The sequence below is a fragment of the Eulemur rufifrons genome, chromosome 12 (assembly GCF_041146395.1).
Source record: "Eulemur rufifrons isolate Redbay chromosome 12, OSU_ERuf_1, whole genome shotgun sequence".
NCBI lineage: Eukaryota > Metazoa > Chordata > Mammalia > Primates > Lemuridae > Eulemur > Eulemur rufifrons.
This window is the reverse complement of record NC_090994.1, coordinates 18,869,216-18,889,206: the sequence shown is the minus strand read 5'-3', so window position 1 is coordinate 18,889,206 and position 19,991 is coordinate 18,869,216. Positions and strand designations below refer to the sequence as shown.

Sequence of the window (19,991 nt, the reverse complement as noted above, 5' to 3'; positions counted from 1 at the left end):
GATACCCTGTTCAGGAGCCCCGGGTATGTGCCACTAATTTTACAGAAAGGGTGACCAATATGGGCCATATAGTCAGTCTTGACATATAAAATCCTCTACATTTAAAAAAAGTCACACTATTGTTCGTGATTATTCGTTTTGTTTGTGTCTTAACCGATGAAAAGGGAAATAAAATTAGAAAGCAGATCGTAATATATGCAAATATATTCTCCATGGCTCCACCCTTCCACCTTTTTTCTGAACCTGGATGTTTATTAGCTTTACGACCGTAGGTCGTGAAATGAAGCGTTGCGGCAGTATTGGCGGAAGCTGGCCTTGTGCTTTACGGCAGCAATGTTAGCGGGGTCCGGATCCTGCTAGTCACGGGCTTTCTATGGGAAAGTCTGCAGGTACCTGTCGGTTGTGCTCGTGTCATGGTTCAGGGGTTTATTTCTTAAACTTTTATTTTTTTTTTTCTGTTGAGTCTTAAGAAAGGCTGTAATAATTTCTCCATTGTTACAAGCCTAAGACTGTTACCAGAGAGGCCCCTTTCCCTTTTCGGGGGTCCCTTCCGTTACACACACTTTATTGTTATACCGGTGAGACTCCCCCCCTTCTCCAAGACGTCTTGCCGTTTTATTTAATTTGATTTTAGTTGTTTATGTTCTCTGGGAGAAGTCCAGCCTCCGGTGATCTCTCCTTCCTTCTTTAGCGGGATCACCTTTCCCTCTTTCCCCTCCTCCTTCCTCGTCCTCTGGGGGAGACCGGCCCTTCGGTGCTGCAGCCTGAGGAATGGAGCTTGACAGCGCTCGGGAAGCCCGACCGCAGGAAGGCTCTTCCTTGTCTGGAGAGTGGTCTCGCTCCGCCCTTGGACAGGCCTTCTCGAAGATTTTGCACTGTCTTACCGGCCAAGAGGCACGACTGGGCAAAGCAAGAGATGCAGCTCTTAAAGACCTCGGTGCTCTAATAGAAGACACAGAGTGTGATAAATTATTTGAGGGGAGTGGCGCACCGCTCCGCGGAATGCCGGAGATACTAGGGCAGGTGGCAAAAGCTCTGGAGAAGTATGCAGCCCCACTTAAGGAGGAGGACAGTAGAGGTGAGGGTCACAATCAAGTGGCCGCGAAAGCAACAGAAGTTGGGTTACTGTTTCATAAGCTGTTGGGGAAAGTTGAGGCTTCCAAGAATTCTCTGGTCTGCCCTGAATGGAAGACGAGTCTCCGTCACTTGGCAGGACCCATCTACATTTTTGCCATCACACACAGCTTGGAGCAACCATGGACCAGCCCAAGATCGCGGGAAGTTGCCAGAGAGGTTCTCACGTTACTGCTTCAAGTTACTGAATGCGGTTCCGTGGCAGGATTCCTACGCGGAGAAAATGAAGATGAGAAAGGGAGATTTACTACGATAATGGGACTTCTCAAACCCGATTTGAATAAGTAAGTACTCTGTATGCTTTGCCACCGACTTGAGCCTCAACCTCATGTTTTAGAACGTTAGAGCTCAAAGGAACCGAGTGTCTTCGTCAGTAAAATAGGGGTGTTGTAATTAGCACATCTCTTAAGGTCCAGAAAGGTTGTGATTTGCTATAAATGGCATAACTGGGTAGTAGCTGTAAAGTTTTTTTGGATTGGCCGGTGCCAGAGAAAGAAAGACAAGCAGAGTTGAAAGGGATAAATAAAGAGGCTTTACTGGAGCGTTCCTGAGTGAGGGTAACCGATCCCAAGAGAGAGGGGCCTGGGCGAGGTTCCCAGGTCCTGGGAGAGAGAGAGAGAGAGAGAAAGAGACACACCTGAGAAGTCGCCCTGCCCAGAAGTCTGAGTGGGTTTATATATGTTTTTTAGAGCTGGGGGTTGGGGGTGGGAGTTTTTTTGGTGGAAAGATTTATGGCGGGGAGAGCAAGGAATTTTCTGTTGCAGTTTTAGGGCAGGTGTGGAGAAATAGGAGGGGCTGGTGGTATGGGTGGCCTCTAGGAATCCTGACGGACTCCAGGAGCCGACACCCTTGTCAGGGTAACCATCCAGGTGTGGTTATTCTTTTAACTCAGCTGGGCCTAGCAGGCATTGTTCTCAGCAGGTCTCGTGGGCTTTTTCTTTTTTCATTAGGGAGGGGAGGGGTGCCCGCCACCAGCCTTACAGTAGCAAACTTGAGATCATAACCGACATCTTCAGACTCAGTTTTCCAGGGACCCTTTCCAGCCCTCATGACAGCTGCCTTGGAAAATTTGAAATTCTGTCCCACTTATATGGAATTAAGTTAATAACTCCAAACTGTTGGAATTTGGATGGGGATTTGGAGAGGATTTAAGTTCATGGTTTGAATTTAGACTTAGTGATCTTGAAACTCACCATTAGTTACTAGATAGGGATGGTTACCAGATAAGGAAGCAATGATTGGGATGGAAAAATAAGAACCCTTTAGCTTGCTATTAGCTAAAGTACTTCTGGTGAGTTTCCACTTGCTACTTTGTTGGCACTGGAGTGATGAACTGTCATTTTACTGGGAACATGGAGTTAAAAAGCTTGGTTTTAAGTCTGGTGCTTCTTTTTATTGCTCTGAGTAGCTTAGACAGCCTCTCTGAATCTCAGTTTCATTGTTTGTAATATAAAGATAATATACCTATTGCACTATTACTATTTTGTGGATTAGTTGAGTCATGTGTGTAAACTCGTAAGCTATAAATTGGTGTTCAAATGTTGATTGATTTGTTTCCTTACTATAATAATGCTAATATGTTTCCTTTACTCCTCTTTCCCTTCTCAATACGTCCTCACTGTAACCACAACCTGTAACCACCAGCTGTGATTATAAGTGGCTACTTCTCATTGGATTGGCTTTAGACCCGAAGCTGGGTGATTATTAAATATATGTAGTTCAAGTTACGTAAATTATTCTAATCCAAATCCTAAAACGTATAGTATAGAATCAAGAGTTGTCTTTTGTGCAATGTATTTTTTTCAAGAACAAGAAAATACTCTGTTTAGCTTGAACTGGTTAATTTTCTTTGCTACTTAACACCACCATGTCACTTTACTTGATTTGGTTTCATGTGTCCGTTTAGGGAATCCTGGAAGAATAACCCTGCCATCAAACATGTTTTCTCATGGACTCTGCAACAGGTCACTCGACCCTGGCTGAACCAACATCTGGAAAGGATACTTCCCCCTTCATTGCTTATCTCAGATGATTATCAAACTGAGAACAAAATCCTGGGTGTACAGTGCCTGCATCACATTGTGCTTAATGTGGTAAGCAACCTCTGCTGTCTGCGCTCTGTACTGATGGGACGGACCAAGTCATTCATGGCTGTTCCTCATTCATGCTATCACTGTTTTATTTTTGCGTCTATCATTTATTAACTGGTTTTCTATCAACGCTGTTATTAAGTTTACTTATTTGTAATTTTCCTCCTTGTATTTTTCCTCTGCCAGCCTGGTATTGGATCTCAGAGGTAATGTAATAACTAAAAGGATAATTATAGAAGAAACAGCAAGGCATGGGTCATTATCAAACTGAATAATGAGACCTTGAGTTATTAACTTCCAAGAAGGACAAAAAAAAAAAAAAAAAAAACACACACCACTTCTACAGGTATCAACTCCAAAATGTGAAGAAAAAAATAAAATCAGAACCTGAAATAGATTATACCAAAATGTGCAAGCTATTACTCAAGCAAACTTTTTAAAAAAACTTTGTATTATGGAGCTTTTAAATTATACACATAAGTAGAGAGAGTGGTATAATGAATCTTAGTGTACTCATAATGCAATGTCAGAGATAATCAACATTTTGCTAATCTTGGGAAACTTTTCTTTTAATTGGATAATTTGTCTAATTCCAGCCAGCTGCTGATTTGCTGCAGTATAACAGAGCCCAGGTTCTATACCATGCCATTTTCAACCACCTGTACACACCGGAGCACGACCTCATTCAGGTAATTATGATTTGTTCATAACTTTGTCTGAGTTCTCTAAATTTCAGTATAAGATGGCATTATGTGAGTAGGAATAGTTGAGAGACGTTTTCCTCTCTTGGAAAGCAAGGATGGTAACCAAAAGCTGTTGCCAAGTTGAAAATATCTCAACACCAAGCAGGTATCCACATTCCTCAATCAGATAAGCCAGTGTTTTATCTTCATCTGAGTCAATTGTGTATCACTTCGGGGGCAGCTTTATGTCTGAATAAGTTCTGTTTTTATTAATTGTTCTTAATTAAATGTTCTTCCATCTGTGCTGCTTTATATCAACACACACACTTGAAACTCCTTGTATGTTAGATATTTTAATGTCATTTATTCTTTTGTTCAACAGACATTACTTGAATAACTATTATGTACCAGTAACCATTGTAGATTCCAAGAGTAAATGAATCAGACAGAGTTTCTGGCTTTAGGATATCCTTTGGAGAGACATTTATGTAAATCTATGAACAGATGTTTATATATCCACATGTATCTACAGTACAGAGCGATAACTATATTAGAAGAGGTTTGTATAAAATGCAGTGGGTATTCAGCAATAGGCAACTAACCAGGCTTGGGGTGGTATGAGAGGTGGTTTTAGGAGGCTTTGGGAAGGAGCTGATAATTGCTTTTATGAAGGATGAATAAAAGTTTCTTAGAAGGAAGAAAATTTGAAGAGGTAAGAAACAGGCTATATAAAATTAGAGGTAGAAGTATCCTTTCTTTCTTTTTATGCCTTTCCTACCTCCTCTCCACCCCAGCCCCCTACCCCCACTGCCTTTCTTTTTCGTTTTTTTCTTTCTTTTTTTTTTTTTTTCTTTTTTTTTAAGAGATGGGGTTTCACTATGTTTTGCTCAGCCTCGTCTCATACTCTGGGCTCAAGCGATCCTCCTGCCTCAGCCTCCCAAGTAACTGGGACTACAGGTGCGCACCATGACGCCTGGGTAATTTTTCTATCTTTAGTAGAGATGGGGACTCGTTCTTGCTCAGGCTGGTCTCGTATTCCTGAGCTCAAGTGATCCCCCTGCCTCGGCCTCCCGGAGTGCTAGGATCACAGGCATGAGCCACTGTGCCTGGCCCTGAGGAGAAACTATTAACTTGAGACTGTCAGATCAAGAGAAAGAATGTAAAGGAATAAGCACTAAATATATTATTACTAGTCTTTTAGAATTCTATGACATGGACCCCAAGGACAGTGGATTAATTAAGTTCCTAGAAAAAACAGTGAGTACTGTGAATGAAAATAGATGAACTATAGTTTCCTTCCATTCCTTCCCCCTAGGTCGTGCTCCTGTGTCTGCTGGATTTGTTCCCCGTCCTGGAGAAAGCCCAGCAGTGGAAGGGGGATGGAGCTCGACCCACCACACACTGTGACGAGGTGCTGCAGCTGGTCCTGACCCACATGGAGCCAGAGCACCGCCTTCTCTTACGCAGGACCTACGCAAGACACCTGCCGGCTTTTGTGAAGAGGTGAGTCCCTGGGCTGCTGGTCTGGCTGTGTTCCCCAGCTTCAACCCTTCGGCATCACATTTTCTCTTGTCCTTAGGTTGGGGATCCTAACCGTCCGGCACATGAAGAGGCTGGAGCGAGTCATCACTGGTTATCTGGAGATTTATGATGGACCGGAGGAGGAGGCTAGATTGAAGATACTGGAAACTCTAAAACTTCTCATGCAGCATACTTGGCCCAGGTATAGCAGCCAGGCAGACAGGTGTGCTAAAAGGAGTAAAACTCAGCCGATTTTCTGTTCAGAACTTGCCCAGGTGTACATTCAGTACAGAGTATTAAGGACATGCCATATACTTGAATACCTCCCATTTTCACACACCTGTAGGAGTTTGAACTGAGCAGGTGGCATTAGAAAGATAAAATAGTCCTATCGTTACTTCAGGTGCTCATATTTGACCCTTTCACCAGGCATCAGTTCCAGATTCTGCCACTATTAAATCACTTCTCTTTTAAACTCAAGTATATCTTAAGACTGGCTTAGATTGGTGAATACTCACCCAGGTGCTCTTTGATGCCCCATGGGAAAAAAAAAATTCTATGGTCAAGTAAGTTGGGAAACCTAGGTTGTACATCTCTCTAGATTTATGATGTATATTAGAGTATAAAAGGCCATTTAGAAGTCCTGCAGTAAAGACATGCTTAACGTGTTCATCCTTAACACATTAACTGCCATGTGAGCTATATTTAAGTCACCCTAGTTTTGAGCCCAGGGCCCTGTGAAGCATATGTAACTTACATGTCTCTTTACCCTGGGAGCCACATGAACTGTTTTTCAAGTTGCACATAATTCATGCATAGAAAATAACAAAAAAGTCACCCTAGTTTTGAGCCCAGGGCCTTGTGAAGCATATGTAACTTACATGTCTCTTTACCTTGGGAGCCACATGAACTGTTTTTCATGTTGCATGTAATTCATGCATAGAAAATAATAAAAAATAATGAATTTTTCATTAAATTAGGATCATTTTTGTTTTTGAAGTTTTTATTCTATTTTCATAATAAAACATTTTGGCCTCATGGAAAAATCTGTTTTTTTCTAGTGTGGCTTTTCAATGTGTTAAATCTAATTGAGAGTGCAGTACTTCACAGCACATCATTTCACATCTCCAGTGATCAGAATGCTAATTTAGGACTTGCTTGCTTTGAAAGCATTCCAGCTCTGGCTTGAAGTAGGTGTCAGGAATGAATTGGAACGCAAACCGTTGAGTCAGCAAAAGTCTTTCTTGCGCAACTGAAAATTTAATTCAGCCAGAGAATCCAGTGCCCCAACAACATAGAGCATCTGTTCTGGACCATAGTCTCTCACTTCCTTATAAATGTACAAGGAATCCAGAGTAACTTTCCCCCATGACAGCTTTTCTCTTAGTCACATTTGTAACTAGATTGCATTTGTTCACTTACTATCTTTCTCCACTGCTGAACTATAAACTCCGGGAAAATGGAAGACCATATCTATTACATTCCCCCAAAGTGTACTCAGTACGTGGCATTAGGTACACAAATGTTTGAAGAATGAATGGCCATGAATAGATGAAAGAAAGAAATTGTGTCAAATTAATTCTGTGTCAGAACTTCAAAGAACAGAGACCAATATTCTAAGAAGGGAGAAGTGAACAAATGTAAGGAGGTTAAAAAAAAATATGTTGTCTGTGTATGAGGGGGCAGAGGCTGGGAAATGGAGGATAGAGATTATAAATTGAGTAACAGATGGAGGGCTGAGAGGCACACAAACCACAGGGAAAGGCTGAATATTTTTTAGATTAAGGGAAAATTTTTTCCTCTCAGTCACATTTCTGTTAATAAATATGATTTATTGTGCATGTTTTCACATCACAAGTTAAATTATTTTCTAGCTTGTATTAATTATTTTTTTATTGTGGTAAAAAATACATAAAATATACCATTTTAAAGTGTACAGTTTAGTGGCACTAAGTACAATCACAAATGTGCAGTCATCACCGCTATCCATTCCAGAGCTTTACCAAAGGCATACAAACTTTTATAAAAGTAAATAATTAGACGTAAATAAGTTGGACTTAACTCATGGTAAGCTAGGATCTGAAATTAAATGACAGAAATTTCAAGTTGATGTTTAAGTTCCGGAAGTCTCACTTTATTTTTAACTTCCAGGCCTGAGATGGTGTAAAAGTTAAAGGTTTGTGGGCTCTCTCCTGTTCTGTGGCCAAAAGTACAGGCCTTTGGTAAGGGAAAATCCTGCTTCCCCCTTCTCAGCCCACGAGGGGGCTGTTTTCTTATAGTAGAACCAAACTTCTGGAAGCAAGGAAGGTGTTCTTAGGCCAGAGTATGTGTGCGTACGCGCGCACATACGTGTACAGGGAGCACGCCAACAGGAGACTTAAGAAATCTGGAGTGGAGTCTCTGGTTCTGTTTCCAGCTCTGTGGTTTTTTACATCATTTAACTTTGGCTTTAGTTCCTTCATTTGTGAGATGAGGGAGGGCTTTGCACTAGACAGCCTTCGGTCTCTTCCAATTTTAATATCCTGATTTAGAGTATGAACATAGTTTTTCTTCTTGATTCCAGAATTTCCTGCCGACTTGTGGTCTTACTGAAGGCTCTCTTGAAACTGATATGTGACGTAGCAAGGGATCCAAACCTTACACCAGAGCCTGTTAAAAGTGCCTTGCTACAGGAGGCCACAGACTGCCTGATTCTCCTGGACCACTGCACCCAAGGACAGGTGAAGGTAACACAGTATGCATCTCTGTTTCAGTTGGGCCTCATTATCCTCAGGTAATTCCTATGGTTGATGATAATTTACTATGTATGTGCCCGACCAAGTCTGGAAATGAACATGCAGAGTTTTAGGTTTCTATCTCTGAGGTCTCTAGCCTTCCGTAGAGTTTGCACAATACCTTATTCATCTTTTAAAGCTATTCAGAACTACTTAAACCAAAAGGCATGAGGATCAGCAGATGTCACTGGGGCTAAGGGCAAGAGAGAATGGAATCAAGAGTTTGGGGCAGGGCACAGTGGCTCATGCCTGTATTCCTAGCACTGTGGGATGCAAAGGTGGGAGGATTGCTTCAGGTCAGGAGTTTGAGACCCCATCTCTACTAAAAATAGAAAAAAAATAGTGGGGCACGGTGGCACACACCTGTAGTCCCAGCTACTCAGGAGGCTGAGGCAGGAGGATCACCTAAGCCCAGGAGTTTGAGGTTGCTGTGAGCTATCGTGAGGCCACTGTACTCTAGACCAAGTGACAGAGTGAGACTCTGTAAGTGTAAAATTTAAGTTCTGTTCTAGTCTTCTGAACTTAAAAAAAAAAAAAGAAGAAGAAGAAATAATGAGTTATAAGCTCCCAAGGAGTAGTAATAGATACAGTAATTCAGATCTCATAATTTTCCAGTTTTGGCAGGCAGCCATCTCTTTGGTAGATATTTTTCAATATTCTTAATTATCCACATAGAAATTCTTCCTTTGGTTTTATTCCAGAAAAGTTAACTTCTTAAAGCTAGAGCATATAATAGTTGTATGTGTATTTATATATGTATTTAATAAAGTACTGCCTCATTTTTTTACCCTACTTAGAAATCCCCAGTTGAAAGACTGAAGGCAGCATGAAAAGAAATTCATATCCTAAAAATATTTAGAGATAGTATGGTTTGTTGTTTTACCATTTTATTCAAACCATGTTATCTTAGTTCTTTAGTCTTTAAACCCTAGATCAAACCTAATTTGTCTTGGCTGGAATTAAGCCATTTCTTCATACTCAGAAAGAAGAATCAAGGCAAAAGGGGAAAAAATAATTCAAAAAAACCCCAAAAGCCTGTCTGGTTTCATGTTTCAGGGTCTCCTGGCCAACATTCCCCAAAGCTGTGACGACACCAAGGTGGTGAACTGTATCAGAAAAGTGCAACAGGTTTCTGAGGGCGCTCCCTTCGATGGAACTTAAGATTTGTATGACTTTCCCAAGAGGAGGGATTTTTCTTCTATCTGATTGTATGAATGGAGTTATTTATGGAAAAAGGTATTTATGCACTAAACATTGTTTAAGTTAGAACTGCTTTTTCCTTCTTTCTTTCCTTTTACCCTAAGAGTAGGGAAAGGAGAACAAGAAAAAATTGAAGTCTTACCATTTCTAAATAAAGTTTGGGAGAAAAAAGGACACCGAGGAATTTAACATTTAAAATTTAGAAATATTTACACCCACAGTCTCATCCCAGATTCAGGAACTCATCTGTTAAGCTTCTTGGGCTCAAGCTGTTAGTTCAACACATATGCTATAAAAATACTCTGTTCACAACTTAAGGCTTTCTTCCACTCACTCCAGATTTCTTGCCCCACTGAAATGACATAAATATTAAAAACACAAATATTGTGTTAAATACAACACAAAAGAGCAAAAACTGGAGGTGTGTATGTGTTCAAGATAAAAAGAAGTTCCAAATGTTCAGTCCTGTGTACAAACGTTTGAAGGGAAATCACGTGGTCTTGGCCTTGGCCATGGGCTCTGTCTCCTGCTCGTACTCTATCTCCACATAGGCTCGTTTTCTCCGTAAGGGTCCTTTCAAGGGTGTTTTGCCTTTGTGTCTCACTTTAAGGGCCTTTTCTTCCTCCTCCTTGGAGGATTCATCATCCTGATCTTCATCGCTGCTGGCATCCAGTTTATCCATATCCTAATATGGGGAGAGAACAGGTAAAAGAGCAGGGAAAATGCTAGACTTCTCCAAACTCCCTCCATTGTCCCCTCTATTTAGAACAAACAAGAATTTATTCACTTGTGTGTGTTCAGAACCACCCCTCTCCCATTTTTTTTTGCTGCAGGCCAAAGCACTATGTTTTTTACCTATAAAGCTCACCTCAAAATCACTTATGTCGCTCTCTTCTATCTCATCATCTTCCACAAATTCTCTTTTTCCCACATCCTAAAATAAAATATACCTGTTAGGTTCAAAATACATAATGAAGTTTCAGTTTAGACATTGAAATCTTTTATTCTTTGATAAGTAAGTGCATAAATAACATAATCAGAATCAGAGTCTACTTACTAGGCTACCAAAATTAAGTTGTTCCTAAATTGAACATTTCTGAATTAAAAACATTTTAGGGCTATCAGACAATTTTTATTCGTAATTTAAATCATTAGTGGTAAAACATCCTCCTTTTAATTGGTTAAAATCTATAAACAAGAGAAGCTTTACAGTTTGTCACCTTGCAGAAAAAATTTTAGAATGCCAATAAATAAGACTAAAATTGTTAATTTATACATGATTTGTTAGGCAAGTGTGGAAGAACAAAGTAGCCACTGCTAAACGAAGATTAGCATCACTATAGGAAAAAAATGACAAATTCTTTTTGGTTAGGGGACTGAAGGTGACATTCTGTAAATTACATAAAAATATCTAGTTCTCTATAGGTTTGTTTGAAAAAACAAAGAAGACTTACTTCTTCATCATCATCTTCATCATCTTTTTCCTCAGCATCTGAAGAGTCACTTTCTGTCTCCTGTTGTTCCAGGGCCTTGTCAAAGGCATGGATGGGGAAGTTGTAGATGTCGCCATACTGAAGAACACAAACACAGATTGGCTTTAACTACATTTGGATATGACACTTGAAGTCCCACTGTCTGGCAAGCATATTCTTTTCTCCTCAATGATTAAATGAGAATACTTGAGGTGATGGCTAATATTTCTATACTATTTTCAAGCCTAGAGCCAGCAGTATCCAAAAAACTCATTGACATTTAAATAATCAGTGGTTACTATCAAACAGGAAACGTCAATGGAGTATAGAACCAGATCATTTAAACTTTAGTAGTCTATAAAACCTATGCACTGAAACAAATGTAATTTTGCTGACAAGGGGAAATAGTAAGGAAAAGGATATCATGTCTGTATAAATGACACTAATTTTAAGAAAGAATAAAAGCTCATTTTAAACTTAAAAGACTACATAAGGGATGCAAAACTCTGTGGCTTTCATACAGAGATCTGGAATTGTTGCATTTGGGAATGGAAATTGGGAAAAATGGCAAAAAGGGAGAGGTCTCTTATAGTGAGTGGAGTAAAGGGGAACCAAAGCATTTTACGTGCTGTATCAGTGAACTAAAATGAGGAAACCAGACCTATACGGATTTATTTTATTCCAGGGATAAAATCATAGTTGGGATCTCCATAGCATCTTAAAAAATAAAACACATTTCCCAATATTTCCTAGCATGATACTGCCACCTAAAGAATAAACTTTGTACCCGAAAACTACTAGCTTTCTCACCGTATCTTGTTTCAGTCTCTCCAGTAATTCCTTCTCAATGGCATTGTCTAGCTGAGCAGCTATTAATGCCTTTTCCTATACGAGAAAAAGAGAAAACCTATTTAATTCATTAGCACCCATTTTTCAGCCTGCAGAAGTGGAAGAAACTACCGTTTTTTAAAATAAGGACGATACAATCATTTTCCCCTTTGCTATTACTGGCTTCTGTCTCTCCAACCTGATATACTTCTTCTTTCCCTCCCAAACTTTCTTTGGAACCTTTCCATTTCAAAATTCCTATGGTTTATAAACAACATTCTTAATCAAATTCTAAAAAAGCCTTTGATAGGTATATAAAACATGTAGGTCTAGATATATTTAAGTGTCTCAGAAAATTGGCAGCCCAGAAGCCAGACTTTGTAAAAGCTGAGAAAAGGGAACAGGGATCTTCAGCCATTTACATTTTATAAAACCATGTTGGATTGCATGTGACAGAAAAATAGGTAAAAATAATCTTTTTCCAAGAATCTCTCAGATGACATATAACATCAACCTGTATGACCCAAAACCCAAAACATAAAAATCTAACCATGATCTATCTTTCCAGCCTAAGAGTTTGCATTAATTTGATAGTGAAAGTCATAGAGGGTTTTAAAGTGTTACACACAGAAGCTATGTTAGAATGATAAAGCATGTGCAATGATTCACAGTGTTGGGAGACGAGGGGCATGTGGATCAGTTAAAAGGCTACATGTATGTTCTGTGTTATTCTCTAAAGTGGTTGCTTACTCCTCAGGGGTGATTCACTAAAGTAGAGGAAGAAAATACTCAAAACTTATGTGTCCTTTTTTCTTTAAAAAATTAAGTTTTACTAATATTTTTCATGTATACTGACATCGGTGCCTTCACTCTGTCCATAAAGCAAATAGGTATATGTCAGATATGGTGAGCAGGATAGCTTGAGGGAAGATGACCCCATATATAGAGTTTGAAAGTGAAAGTGGTGGTCTCTTTTATTCAGATTATTACAGCATGTAATTGCTTGGTTAAGTGGATTTACAGATGACAATATTTTGCAAAAGACAGGGAGTAGTTCTATAAAGGTATGCTGGTGATCTAATGGGTTAGTACTTAAAAAAGTTGTAGAACCTAAAGATGAGCTATGTGTCTTTCACTAAAAGAAAAATCTTTACCAACCTTTTCTTTTCTTTTTTTTTTTTTTTTTTTTTGAGACAGAGTCTCACTCTGTTGCCCGGACTAGAGTGAGTGCCGTGGCATCAGTCTAGCTCACAGCAACCTCAGACTCCTGGGCTCAGGCGATCCTACTGCCTCAGCCTCCCTAGTAGCTGGGACTACAGGCATGCGCCACCATGCCCAGCTAATTTTTTTGTATATATATATTTTAGTTGTCCATATAATTTCTTTCTATTTTTAGTAGAGACGGGGTCTCACTCTTGCTCAGGCTGGTCTTGAACTCCTGACCTCGAGCGATCCACCCGCCTCGGCCTCCCAGAGTGCTAGGATTACAGGCGTGAGCCACCGCGCCCGGCCAAAGATATTCACATGTCTTTTTTTTTTTTTTTTTTTGAGACAGAGTCTCACTCTTTTGCCCAGGCTAGAGTGAGTGCCGTGGCATCAGCCTAGCTCACAGCAACCTCAAACTCCTGAGCTCAAGGGATCCTCCTGTCTCAGCCTCCCGAGTAGCTGGGACTACAGGCATGTGCCACCATGCCCGGCTTTTACCAACCTTTTCTAAGATAACAAATAGCTATCAGTAGTATGTAACCTAGCAGAGGTTTTAAAAACAAATATACTTAATCTGTTCCTTCTGGTGACTAATGGGAACAAAAGCATCAAAAGATTATTAAAGCTATTTCTTAGCAGGATATGACAAATGATCAGGCAAATGTCTGTTGTTGAAAGAGAGGTAAGCAAAGCAAATTGCAAGAATGACTGAAAATTTGATCTTGTCAGGAAAAGCTGATTCCTGGAGCTTGAAGCAGAACAGAATTCAGCTTGAGTGAGAGATCAGTGGTGTGAACAGGCAGACTACGCTGGGACAGTTTAGATTCTTGACTAGAGAAGAGATAGGATAATATTACCATCACTATTCATTGCTTTCACAACAGAACTGCCCAGTTTACTCCAAAGAAGCAAATAACCCTAGATCAAAAGTGAAGTTTCCAGTTTTTTCTTTTTTTCGTGTCCTTTTTAGAGATAGGGTCTTGCTCTGTTGCCCATGCTGGAGTGCAGTGGCACAATCATAGCTCACTGCAGCCTCGAACTCCTGGCCTAAAGCAATTGTCCTGGCTCAGCCTCCCAAAGTGCTGGGATTACAGGGTGTGAGCCACCATTCCTGGCTGAGTTTTCAGTTCTTTACCAGCAATTTCAAAGTCCAAAAACTCAATTTAGCAGCCAAATATGACTAGAATGGACATGAGGCTACTTATGAAGGTGATATGTAAGATAGGCAACATCAAAATTCTGAATTCTGAAACATTTGACCTCAAAAATTTCAGATAAAGGAGTTGTGGATCTCTAAGATATTCTGTTCCCTATTACATATACCACTCCCCAAAGTGCCCATATTTTAACCTGCCCTAAAAGTCATGATCTTAAGATATGAAACATCAGATGTCTTAGGCAACTGTTATCCATTAGTGAACCAATATCCAGGGCATAAACAGTTTACGTATACAATGGTGACTGAATCTTTCTCATGAGCTCTGTTCACACAGCCCTCCCCCAGTGAAAATATGGAAGGTATGAATATCAGAACAGTTACCTCTCTTCTTTTCTCCCTACGCTCCACCTTCTTACTCAAAGGAACAAGTTTCCTCCTAGGGGAAATAAAACACATTATCAGATAATGCAAGTTCACATGCTCTGTATTCCTTTTAAAAGATGAGAAAAAAAAAAAGGATTGGAATTGGTTTTGTAGGGCTCAGCTCAATACAGCAAGATACACTATTTAAACATTTCTAGAAATTTAATACTATAAAAAGTCAGGCATTTTTACATATACTTGAATATGGCTTTTTGTTTTCTTTAGGCTTTCTGAGATTCTCAGGGCATTCACTATGCTAAAATTAATGCTTCAGTGAACTAAGAAAAAGGAATCTTCTGTAGAAAACTAATCTTTAGCATTCTCTACAGGCCACAATGAAACAGCATTAGGGCCCGACACTTCTTTATGGCAGTCTATTAATTCTGTGAATTTCATATTACTCTTTAAAATTAGTTTTCAATGAATCCAGAATAAAGTTCTTATATTCCTGTTCACATTTTTTACATCACTTTCAAATCTCTAATGTTAAGTTTCCTTCAGGAGTTGGAAAATTTTCTGAAGAAGATTTTCAGGCAGGGAGGGTAACCAAGTTATTCTCAACTGTGGCAGAAGTCCTGCCTTATCAAAGGGCATTCCTGTAATCTGAGGTAAAGCTTCTTCTTAGCATATCATAAAGATTCCACAAAGTTGAATTTAATAGAAAGCATTGAAGTTTCAAAATCTCTCAGCTTCAAAACATGTTCCATGGAAGGAAAGATTTAAACTTTTAAGTGATCCAAGTGAATGATCCAAATACTTACTGTCGCTTTAGTGTAAGTTTTCTAATTCGAATTAGGTATTGGGTGATCTTGGTGAATCGCTGCTTACATTTGTGTCGAATGAAACGGGGCCAGTAAATTAAATTTTCATCAATTTGCTCCAGTGCTTTCTCATAGTTTTTATTAAGCCGGACCTACCAAACAGAAAAAGGAAGTTTGCAGGGTGAGGGTGAATGATTTATTAGATCTTCACTGTCAACAACACTTACAGGGGCTAATAAGGATGGCTTTAAAAGCTTAATCTAGATATGGTCAAGGAAGAGAGCATTATGGCCATTTATGTTCTTGACCAACAGTCACCATAGTTTTGTCATAAGTCTTACCCGTTCCCAGAGACGCCTAGGAAAAGCTGCTCGTTCTATAACCTTCATATACAAGTAGCACTGTCCTGAAGCATAAAGTAAAATACCATTAGTGTTATTTACAGAGACTACAGAACATCCCTTTTAAAGCTACTGAGTAGTTCTCATGGAAGTTAAAACTAGGGAGTTACCTTTCTCTTCTTTAATAGTGGCATACTGACTATTTGCCAGGGGACAGGATGACCGATTACATAGTCCAGTCAGGTTGTATTCATTTCTGCAGAAGCCCTGAGTCTTGGTTCTAGAATGAGCAGAAAGAAACAAAGATACGTAGTCCAGTCAGGCTGTATTCATTTCTGCAAAAGCCCCGAGGTTTGGTTTTAGAAGAGAGCAAAGACACAAAGATTGTAAGATGGGCTATCAAGAAGGCAACTGAAGCAATCTTAGTCCAAGTTGTAAATCCACACTCACCTTATTTTGAAGGAACAAAATTGCTTGTTTCCTAGTGTATCCCAGATGACCTGCGAGACAAAGTAGAAACCCATTTCAAATGTTCTAACCCACGAGATGCCATATTTATTCAAGAAGACGATGTCCTAGGACAGTGCCTGTTTTACTGAGAAGAGTCTTTAAGGAATGAGAATTTACTCTGTAAATTTTACTTTGTAAAATCGCCTGACTTTTTAACTTTTCTTTACACAGAGTCTTGTAGAACAATGAAATATGGATCAGTAATAACCAGAACTCCATTACCCAGAGAGAAAGTTTCATTGCTATTTTATAAGTATTTTTCCAGATTTCTTTCTATAAGTGTATATTTCACCAACTGTATGCCTATGTGTATATTTTTAGCAACTTGAAATCATATATATATACTTCATAACTTTCCTTTTTTACTTAGTATGTTCATTATTCACTGTTGAAGGCTGCACAGTACTAGATTTTTGGATATACGTATGTAAATTTATCTTATTGAGGGCAAAGAAAATTATTGCTATCCTCCACTAATGTGCTTTTTATTCATTCTGCATTTATTATACACTTGATTTATGTAAAGCAGTGACATCTCCAAGTCCTGACACACAGTAGGGACTCCAGAAAGATACGTAAACAAAGTATCACAAAGTAACAGTAAGGCCACATAGAAGTGCACGAGAGTATGGGTGTCTGTGTGTGAAGTGCCTTGAGGAATTGGGAAAAAGCTTTAAAGCAATTAAAGGGAAAACATGAAGGATGAAAGAATAGAACACACCGTGTGAATTTTATAGGTGTGTCTGGTGGGGGATAGTAAGAAACTGGTAAGAGGAAAAGAAACTGGAAAAGTAGGGAGCTCATTTAGGCTTATAGCTTTATATATAATCTCTAAATTGATGATTTTCAAATCATCTCCTGGTCAAACTTCTTTCCTGAATACCAGACTTGTATGTGCATCCAGGCCTACCTGACATCTCCACATGGATACCTAAAAGGTATACATATTACCATATCCAAATCAATTCCATACCTCTCAATAGGGCATTCTTTCCCTAGTCCTTCCCATGTCAATAAATAAAATCACCACTGAATTATTTGTTTAAATCTAAAATCCCTTGATTTCTCCCTTTTCTTCTTCACTGAATCCATCACCAAGTCTTGTCAGTTATACTGTTCTAACAGGTCTCAAATTCACCATTTCCTTTCATCTCCACCATTACCACCTTAGTTGAAGCTACTTTCATCATACCCTACTGTCCTTTCTCCTTCAAACGTCCTTCACACAGCAAATGAAGAGCTTTTCAAAAACGTTTATCACATCATTAAAAGCCCTAAAAACACTTCCTGCAAGACTCTGCATGATCTTGCCCTGGCAAGCATATCAACTTCATCACCCCTCTCTTAACACAGTCACACTGTTGTCCTTGATGTTCCTTCTCTCATACCCTCAGATCTGTCTGTACTTTACTGTTCCCAATGCCTAGATTGCTTTTCCCTCAGTCACTCAGTGGCTGGTTCATTCTCATCTTTTAGATCTCAGCTGAAATGTCCCCTGTTCAGAGAAACCTTCCCTGACCTGGTCTCTCCTAATTACATTCTACTTCATAGTACTTTTTCATAGTACTATGACACAGTGCAATTGTTTTATTTATTTGTTAACTTGTTTACTATCTGTATCCCCCCACCCCGCCCCAGTGCTCCAGGAGAGCAGGGACTTTTTGTCTGGCATGTTAACCACCAAATCTCCGGTAACTACCACAGTATGCAGCACATTTTAAGCACTTAAATATTTCTCCAACAAAAGAACCAAATAAGTGAGTCTAGGCTGCTTCCGAAACTATGACTTGGGCACACAGTAGAGTAAATGTAAGGAAAAAACTAACTCAGGAAAAGCAGATTGAACAGTAAGGTGCACATAGATGAGAAGGATCCTTAAGTCCGAAGTCTAAACTTCGCGGTACCCCCTTGCCGCTACCCCTCCCCCAAGTCCGGAGCTGACAGCTGACAGCATGGCACAACGCCCCTCACTGTAGGCATCAGGGTGTGGATACATCGACCCTGTGGGTTGAGGCGGCGGCGTCCTGTCCCCATAACCTGGCTGGGCAGCGGGCTGGAGATCCCGGTTAGACACACATGAGAACCCCACGTTCAAAAATCGGGGTTCAGGAAGCTTCACATCTGTAGCAGCACGAGGCAAACAGGCCAGCAGAGTGCGCGTTTTCTGAGTGTCCTAAAATGGGCACCATTCCCTGCGCGAACCCCGGGGTGTCTGAGCAACCGGAGGAGACTCACATCATCTGACTGCATGGTGTCGGCGGTTCAGCGTGTGGCGCCTGGTCGGACCACGGGAGCAGACATGCTGCTTCCGGGAACTCACTTCCGGAAAGCGTAGCCTCGGCTATCGCGAGAAGCGCAGAGACTGCCGGGAGTACACAGCGACCCCTGGCGGCCTGGCTGACGTGTGTGCCTCCACGTCTCCTCGAGCGGGTACGTCAGCGCGCGCTCGCGCTGCTCTGGGCTTGTCGCGCGCGGGCTCCCGGGGGCTGTGACCCAGTGAGGGCCCCGCGCAGGCCGCAGAGTCCCCGGGCGGCCTTTTCCGCGCGCGGTTCGTGACCGTCCCTGAGTACAGGCGCCTTCCTCCCTTTTTATGTCCCCTGGGGAAAACGACCTTAACTGGTTCATACCGTTTTAAAAAGGAAAGTCCATCTAATACCACAAGCGTAAGAAGAGCACAGTGGCAGAATAAGGATGAGCTCTTAATTTGAATGCAAATCACGTTGTGAAATAATTCAATATATTATAAATAATGTAGTTTTACTGCCTCCAGGTGAAAGCCGCGATTCAGAACCACTGCGTTGGAAAGCATTGATTTAGCACTGGCTTCGGAGCCCAACATGAGTTATAAAAACTAACTGCCTTTTACCAAGTATCTTGGGGCAAGTGATTCAATTTTTATCAACCTGTTAACCCACTTCAAAAATGGGGGTGCGTGAGGAGTGGAGGTGTGTTTAATGCATAGTTTAAATTGCATCGTGAAAAATAGCTGCGTTGGTTCTCACTACCCTACTGCGCTATGCAAGGCTGGTTTAGAGACCGAGAGGAGTCTGTTGCCGCGCACGTACCTTTCCTGCCGGTAAAGTCAAGTTCAGACGATGTGGAAGAAATCAAAGGCTGGACTACCCGCACACACTGCGCTTTGTAAATTGCTTTACGGAGGGAAAATGGTGCATTTTTTTCACTTTGATTTAGTATGCTCTCACACCACCAACAGATGAGATGAGGCCTGTGAATAATCTTTCTTTTAAAAAATAAACTTTCAATTTTAGAATACTTTTAGGTTTACAGAAAAACTGTCACCACATCATATCAAGAATACTGTATTAGTCTGCTGGGCTGCCATAACAAAATACCACCGATTGGGTCACTTAAACCACAGAAATTTATTTTCTCATAGTTCCGGAGCCTGGAAACCCCACATCTGCAGGATTGGTTTCTGTGGAGGCTTCTTCCCTTGATTTGCAGGAGGCCTTTTCTCTGTGCTTCAGCATCTCTGGAGTCTTTCTCTCTCTCCTGTGAATAATCTTGACTTACTACCACATCTTAGAAATAGCTCTTAGCAAGTTTTTCCCGTAAAGAACAAGGACTTCAAGGCTGACCTGGGTGGCTCAGGCATACAATCCCAGCTCTTTGGGAGGCCAAGGTGGGAGGATAGCTTGAGGCCAGGAGTTCAAGACCAGCCTGAGCAACATGGCAGGACCCTGACTCTACAAAAAAATAGAATTAGCTGGGCATGGTGCCACACACCTGTAGTCCCAGCTACTGAGGAGGCTGAGGCAGGAGGATCACTTGAGCCAGAAGTTTGAGGTTGTAAGTGAGCTGTGATGATGCCACTGCATTCCAGCCTTGCCAACAGAGTGAGACCCTCTCTGGAAAAAAAAAAATTAGT

The 19,991-nt window shown here is 40.6% G+C and overlaps 2 protein-coding genes across 5 annotated transcripts; one reads left to right on the top strand and one right to left on the bottom strand.

Moving 5' to 3' along the window:
- The first annotated feature begins 352 nt into the window (after positions 1-352).
- TTI2 (TELO2 interacting protein 2) lies at positions 353-11,208 on the top strand. 4 transcript variants are annotated; one of them, XM_069484961.1, is made up of 7 exons: positions 353-1,418; positions 3,041-3,227; positions 3,821-3,913; positions 5,223-5,410; positions 5,487-5,630; positions 7,992-8,154; positions 10,929-11,208. In XM_069484961.1, the coding sequence occupies exons 1-7, from the start codon at positions 772-774 to the stop codon at positions 11,001-11,003; spliced, it is 1,497 nt and encodes a 498-aa protein (XP_069341062.1). In that variant the 5' UTR covers positions 353-771; the 3' UTR covers positions 11,004-11,208. The 4 variants fall into 4 exon arrangements, with proteins under 4 accessions (XP_069341062.1, XP_069341061.1, XP_069341063.1 ...); XM_069484960.1 differs by lacking the exon at positions 10,929-11,208 and adding an exon at positions 9,259-9,454; XM_069484962.1 differs by lacking the exons at positions 3,821-3,913; positions 10,929-11,208 and adding an exon at positions 9,259-9,430.
- Positions 9,882-18,388, bottom strand: MAK16 (MAK16 homolog). The gene is made up of 10 exons (XM_069484964.1): positions 18,338-18,388; positions 16,043-16,092; positions 15,763-15,872; positions 15,593-15,657; positions 15,252-15,403; positions 14,449-14,503; positions 11,685-11,759; positions 10,857-10,973; positions 10,271-10,336; positions 9,882-10,087 (listed from the first exon to the last, which is right to left on the bottom strand). The coding sequence occupies exons 1-10, from the start codon at positions 18,350-18,352 to the stop codon at positions 9,893-9,895; spliced, it is 900 nt and encodes a 299-aa protein (XP_069341065.1). The 5' UTR covers positions 18,353-18,388; the 3' UTR covers positions 9,882-9,892.
- Between the last annotated feature and the right edge of the window lie 1,603 nt (positions 18,389-19,991).

What these genes read in the sequence shown, in the direction of transcription:
- MAK16 (XM_069484964.1), bottom strand. An exon ending in ATGAAGATGATGATGAAGAA is followed by an intron (nt 10,337 to 10,856) that starts GTAAGTCTTCTT and finishes ATTTTATTTTAG; the next exon opens with GATGTGGGAAAAAGAGAATT. An exon ending in GCGACATAAGTGATTTTGAG is followed by an intron (nt 10,088 to 10,270) that starts GTGAGCTTTATA and finishes TCCCCATATTAG; the next exon opens with GATATGGATAAACTGGATGC.
- TTI2 (XM_069484960.1), top strand. Translation starts at nt 772, where the DNA reads ATGGAGCTTGACAGCGCTCGGGAAGCCCGACCGCAGGAAGGCTCTTCC. An exon ending in CTGCCGGCTTTTGTGAAGAG is followed by an intron (nt 5,411 to 5,486) that starts GTGAGTCCCTGG and finishes TCTTGTCCTTAG; the next exon opens with GTTGGGGATCCTAACCGTCC. An exon ending in GCACCCAAGGACAGGTGAAG is followed by an intron (nt 8,155 to 9,258) that starts GTAACACAGTAT and finishes TTCATGTTTCAG; the next exon opens with GGTCTCCTGGCCAACATTCC.